General features: G+C 38.0%; 1 protein-coding gene across 1 annotated transcript; it reads right to left on the bottom strand.

Moving 5' to 3' along the window:
• Positions 1-322: 322 nt before the first annotated feature.
• LOC124633125 (craniofacial development protein 2-like) lies at positions 323-1,279 on the bottom strand. Its single transcript, XM_047168223.1, has one exon. It carries the CDS (start codon positions 1,277-1,279, stop codon positions 323-325), a length of 957 nt encoding a protein of 318 aa, XP_047024179.1.
• Between the last annotated feature and the right edge of the window lie 5,398 nt (positions 1,280-6,677).

Genomic DNA, 6,677 nt, shown 5'->3' with positions numbered 1-6,677 from the left:
AGTTTCCAGTTTGGCGTAAAAATCATCGTCTGACATAGCTTTCGCTTGCGCTACGGTTCGTTTTGCAACTTTCTTTGCGTCCTTATAAGCTGTGTGATCGGCCTCATCTGTTGTCGTTTGCCATTGCTTAAAGAGGGTTTTCTTGGTTTTCAATATTTCTCTGACATCTTCTTGCCACCATTTTGTGTCTTTGACGCCGCTAACGGCCCCTTTTGATACGCCAAGATACTGTTTGGCTTTTTGATGGCAGAAGGATTGGAAATCTCTCCACATATTGTTGGCAGTGTCTTGTTGTTGCGAGTCAAGGTACTCTGCGATGTCTTCACACATCTTTTGCCCCTCTTCCTGTTCCAGTTTGTGCCAGCGTATCCGGGTGATCTTTTCTTTTTTTCACCTTTATCGGTTTAGGCATTTCAAATTCAGCGACTAACACACGATGTTGTGATGTAAGTGGTTCTCCGGGGATTACTTTACAGTCCCTGAAAGTCTTCAGCCGGTGCCGATCTGTTAGGATGTAGTCTATTTGTGTGCATGCCCCGCCGCTTTTGTATGTAACCAGGTGTTCGGGACGTTTAGAGAAGAACGTGTTGACGATTGCAAGATCGTGGGTTAACGCAAATTGTAAGATGTTTTCGCCTTCCGGGTTAATATTGCCATATCCCCAGTTGCCGTGTATTCTCTGGTACGTGAATGTTCTGCTCCCAACATGGCCGTTTAGGTCACCGCCTATGTATTTCGACTCCGTTGCCGGAATGGATTGTAGTAAATCGTTTATCTCGTTCCAGAATGTTTCTTTCTCTGCATTTGAGCAGCCAGTCTGTGGTGCATAGGCGCATATGATGTTCATGCATGGTTGGTTATCAAGAGCAAACTTAATTGAAATTAGTCGCTCGCTTATTCTGTTCACTTCTACTATGCGATCTTGAAAGTCATGATCTACCACAATTCCAACTCCATTTTGTGATCGTGTCCCGTGGTATATGAGTTTGTAATTATGCCCGATGTTTCGCGACTTAGACCCCTTCCATTTCGTCTCTTGAATGCAACATATGTTGATGCGTCTGCGATGTAGTACTTCACTCAGCTCGGCGCTTCGTCCTGTCATTGAGCCCACATTCCAACTCGCGATGCGTATTTTTGGTACTTGTGTATGGGCTCTGGTGACATTGCCGTCGCTTGGGGGGTACGCCCTAGCATTTGCTGCAGTTCCTTCACTCTTATCGTCGCTTGAGGGGGACGCCCTAGTAGTTACACTTCTTTTATTATTTGTACTTTTCATGACCAGAAGTAAAAAGTTGGCTTATATATATTTTACGGCCGGCTGCCACCAGACGCCAAGACAGTAACCCCTCGTGCTAACTGGGGCTTGGGATGCCACCGTTGACTGTTGACGTTCTTCCGCCGCCATCCCCTGCATGACGTCCTGCCTGACGCCATTGCCCTCCACAAGCCCTTTCTCGGTTTACCACCAAGTGGTGGTGGTTGTTTCGAATACATTGAGAATAATAAAATAAGAGCATTTTTTTTTCTGTATGTAAGAAGTAGTTCCCAGCTAGTTTTGAATATGCAATTCCTTATTTTATGGGTCGCACGAAGCATACATAAATAAGTAGACATGGAAGTTATATAATCTCATGCTCAGAGGGTTTTCGCCGAGGAAGCATTTTTTACATCTTTAAACTAAAACTAGGTAAGCTACAATGCATGCTTTTATATTCGTTATGCAAAATGTAAATTTAATGAAAACAAATGATCAACCCTCTTAATGGAAAACCGATAAAGTTAAATAAAAACTCCAGCTATTAACAATTTAATTTTATTTGGCACTCATTCAGTCATTGTGAAATGAACCTTAAATACACAGTTTAAGATTCAAAATAGCACTTCGTTGTTTTTAACACTTAAATGCAAGTAGGGATACAATAGGGTACAGGTGTATCACGTTTCGTTTTTAATAGTTTTCAGTAAGTCACGTCGGTTTCGAATTTAAAGTTAACAATGTTTTATAAATTAGCAGCAACTTTAAAATTAATTAATTTACTTTTAAACCTCTAAATTAACCTAAGTAGCCAATTAAAATTAGGTACTCAAATATTTTCATGAATAACATCTTTACGGTATTACAGTAAAAAATATTATGTTCTATGCTTATACAGTTGGAGGAACCAAACACATTGTAGGCACATTTTCGCATTAAAATATATGACACGATTTACAAAAATATTCCATTAATCAAAAATAAAAAAAATCAATATCTCCAACATCTGTCTCTACGCTTAAAACAAAACAAACAAGCTGAAATATCATACACATCATTAAGCACAATAAAACAAAATATACAGCATTAATTACTACGAAACATGAGTATAAGTATTATTTTAACTTCATCATAAAATATATCTGTTATTTATTTGGCAGGAATTCCATCACTTTGTATTGAATTTCAATGCAAAATGCACCTTAGATCGAAGGCATAACGTTCATTATTTGGCAGGAGTTACATCATCACTTTGAGCTTCAATGCAAAATGCACCTTAGGTCGTAGGCACACAGTTCAAAATTCGTTAAGGCACGGCCTTCTTATGGGGGTATCTTCCCGAGGCTCGGTGGACGAGTGAAGTTCCAAGTTGTATCTTCGGTTGTACCATAGTAATACTACTATGCAGACTAGGAATAGGATTATGAAGAATATTAACATGAAGAGAAGGTATATCTGTAAAGAGAAATAATATTATGTGAGTTTTTTTCAAGGCTGATTAGTCTGCCCGCCCACGTCCGATAATTGGTGACCGATTTTTTGTAGGAGAAAAATAGAGCACACTGATGGAAATTGTGCAAAGCACACATTTTACGAAAAGTCGGACGGAAAATCCAAGTCACATCTTATAAAAATAGGTCAGAAAATCCTAGTTAGGTAATCCTAGAAAATATCGGCCCGATTGTCTGTCCTACAAAAAGTCTTACTTGGGCAGACAGCTAAATCGGCAAAAAGATGTACTCATTTAATAGAGCATTTTCGCAAAAAAAAAAAATAGAAATTCATGCGCACACTATGCTACTGTATATTTATACCTACTATGCTTAGGTACACACAAGGTGGAATCTCTACAGATTTGAGGAATCACGAAAAATACTCGGGCTTTCTGATTAAAACTGTTCATTATTTCACGACTCACATAAATCATTTATCCCACCCGCAAACAATACATAGTTAAAATAACTGCCGATCAAAATGCCAGGTAACATAAAACATCCATTCAAATTAATCTGCAATCCATTACTGAACACGGAAAGAAAACTTTGGCCATTTTTCATCGTTCAATGTTTTCACATATTTTATTTTTCAGATACTGCGTTAACTGAAACAACAAACAAGGAACACTGTTTTCTTTTAATTACGGAGTTTAATTACCAGTCAATCAATCAATGGATTGCTGAGACGTGCTGTCGAAACAACTTCACGTTGGTATGGTACACAAACTATTGATTGCTCTGAGCCAAAAAAATTTAAATGCAAAGATTTAAACATGAATATTAAATGGCTTTCAAAAATAACTGCATTTTGTTATCTGTTTTAAGTCTGTTAATTATAATTATTAGGAAAGATTAAATTACATTATTTAACTAAAAGATCACAGACAGGCAGACAAACACACAGACATACAACATATACTTCAACATCGATTAACAATATTCCTTTGCCTACCAACACAAGCCTACAAAATAAACGTCTCATCTTTTATTCCTACCAAATAAGACCTATCACTAACTTAGCAGGTAAAGAGTTAAATCTAGATTCGTCCCAGATCACAAAAGCAATTTAATTCAAGTGTTTTCAGCGACATCGCCTGAAACGTGGTTAGAAAATTCAACGACCCTCTTAAGCCGTCGAAAGGCTCGCACGTTCAGTTTTTCCCCACTATGACTCCTAAAACAACAGTAGATTGGAAGGATTCTTAAAACTAATAAAACTTGGGGACACTGTGTGTTCTTTTCATCATGAAATCTGCATATACTTGTTAGAGTGGTATCAGACTTGCGTTGGAAACGCGCATTTTTAGAAGCGCGTCTATGGGCGTGCCTTCGACCAAATTATACGAGCAATAATGATTTCTGACTACACTTGACGACCGACAGAAATGTTCCAATGACAGCCGGGGACCCGCATCTTAACATGCCCTTCAAAATCGGAGGAATTCGTTATGACAATAACCACCGCGCCAAGTGTTTCTTAACCCTAAAGGTACTTTTTGAATGTTAACTGCTAACAGACATCGACATCTGAGAGCGATTGCCCATGCTGCTGCCGCTTCGAGTTGTATGTAAATACATGCAAACCAGCGGTGCAGCTGCGGCCGATTACATGCAGTCGCGACAAGTGCGGTCAGCAGTTGCAGTTGAAATTTTGCATTCAAAACGTACCATTATGATCAATAGGCTCGTGCGACTATTACTAAGAGTTCCCCATATTATAGTCCGTATAAGTACGAGTCCAGTCTGAAATCTCTGTTTGTTAATGTTAACGTACGGGGCTCTGTAAAATGAGCAAGGAAAACATAGGTATAATAACTTTGGTAGGTAGGTAAATATTGTGAGCTCGTGTAGCCTGCGTAAACATGCGGCTTCCTGCTGTTGTTGTTTTTTGTAAATTAAGACGTGGATGTGAATTAACCTTCATGTGAACTGATTCGAGAAGTCGTGGTGAGGGATTTTGTTTTAATTAGGTGAATATTTTAAAGAAAAGGATTGTAAGTTCGTATAGAACTAACTAATAATAGGGTAACTGGATTGAGGGGGTGAGATAGGCAGTCGCTTCTTGTAAAACACTGGTATTCAGCTGCATCCGGTTAGACTAGAAGCCGACCCTAACATAGTTGGGAAAGGGCTCGGAAGGTGATGGTGTTAGGAATAGAGTTTTAGATATTACGAAAATCGTCACATATTCCAAACATATAACTATGTAGTGACCAGAAATATTTTTATTAATGTACCCATGATAATAATGTGTGATAATAAAGTAGGTAAGTATAAATACCATATATCAATATCAATTCATGAAACTTAATATTCGATTTTTTCTCTCTCTATCATCCACCAAGCTAGCAACAATATGGTCACATATAATAATCACACACAAAATGAAGGCTCACTTAATACCACTTGAGGAAGCCAAATATCTATTTACATATCATTAAAGCCTCCAAGCTAAGCCTTCTTATCACATAACCTTATCACTCACACAACACTCAGAATGTCACCACGTGAGTACAACACGACCAAATACAAAACACCACTATAACACAACACATCTCACACATACACCAACCTACTGAATTCAGCCGGGTAACCACTGACGTCATCCCATAGAAAAACAACGACCACGCATGCGTCGGTAAAAACAAATTAATTGTGACAAATATTGCGAAAATTATATCGATAATTTTGACAAATTTTTTGGAATTATATTTAGACAGATTTGTGTATGTTTTTAATGGTTTTTCTTACCCCAAAATAGGTGAACAATATTTTCCAATGTGACATGGTGTCTGTATTACCAACGATGGGAAACTGAGCCATGGGGGACGGCAATCTGCCAAGTTTGCGTAACTCACCCCACGAATTAACATCGATTGTATTTTTCACAACAATATAATATTTTGCTCTTCTCTATGAAAGTTCAAGTTATGGGTATTCAGGTTAAGCTGAGAATTTAGGTCAAGACTTTGATGGGTGACATTGTTATGGTGGTTGTGTTATGATTGGTGCCATTTTATTTGTAAGGGTTTATTGCGGTATAAAGTATGAGGGAGTTGTAGTGTTTCAGAACTTTCAGGCAATTTGTTGTAAGGTTGAAATCTGTCAGAGTGGTTGTTATTATAGAGTTTTCTGTAATATAATTTCGCCATGGCGTCTTAGTGAGGCAGGGCTATAAATCAGATACCTATCTAGACTCAACCACAGTGCATAGACAGACACACATACAGCCATATGTAGCTGTCAAACCTATAACCCTGTTTTTGGGTCGAGTGTATCATGCGACTATATTTCATACTAGCCGTTTTCACGCGGTTTCACCCGCTTTCCAAGAACAACTGTCTGTGCTGGGATAAAATATAGCCTTGTTACTCAGGAAGAGTGTACCTTTCCAACAGTGAAATAATTTTCCAAATCAGTTCAGTAGTTTCGGAGCCTTTGGGGCACAAACAAAAAAAAGGTTTTCTTTTTTATTTTATTAGTAAAGATAAGCTTTACATCCACATGTTGTTCGCTAGTATAATTTCAGATTTACCATGGTGACCGAAATTAGTTCTTGGTAATTCATGTTTCAGAGCTTATAAATAAGTAATTGTTTAGCCAGGAAGGTGAAGTGTAGCGAAATAACAACCTTGTTTTATTCGCCGCTATAATGCAAATTGAACTGGCATTACCATGTTGTAGGTAGTAAGGAAAAAAGGGGTCTGTCTTAAATGTTTCTAGATTTTGTAGGTCTGTATTATTTAACAGCAGCTTTCACTAGCGGTTTCACCTGAGGGAACTACTTCCGTACCCGATGGGAATAAAAAGTGTGTATTCCTGGTCCTAAGCTACTTCTGTTTTTGAGTCATTAATAGTGTTACTACAAATTATGTTATGCACTATTTTTTTCGAGTTAATGCTGTGTCTCTTTTCTTTAAAAA

This window comes from Helicoverpa zea, chromosome 9 (assembly GCF_022581195.2).
Source record: "Helicoverpa zea isolate HzStark_Cry1AcR chromosome 9, ilHelZeax1.1, whole genome shotgun sequence".
In the NCBI taxonomy this organism is placed as follows: Eukaryota; Metazoa; Arthropoda; class Insecta; order Lepidoptera; family Noctuidae; genus Helicoverpa; species Helicoverpa zea.
The sequence above is the reverse complement of the archived record's forward strand: the minus strand, read 5'-3'. Positions and strand labels throughout refer to the sequence as shown.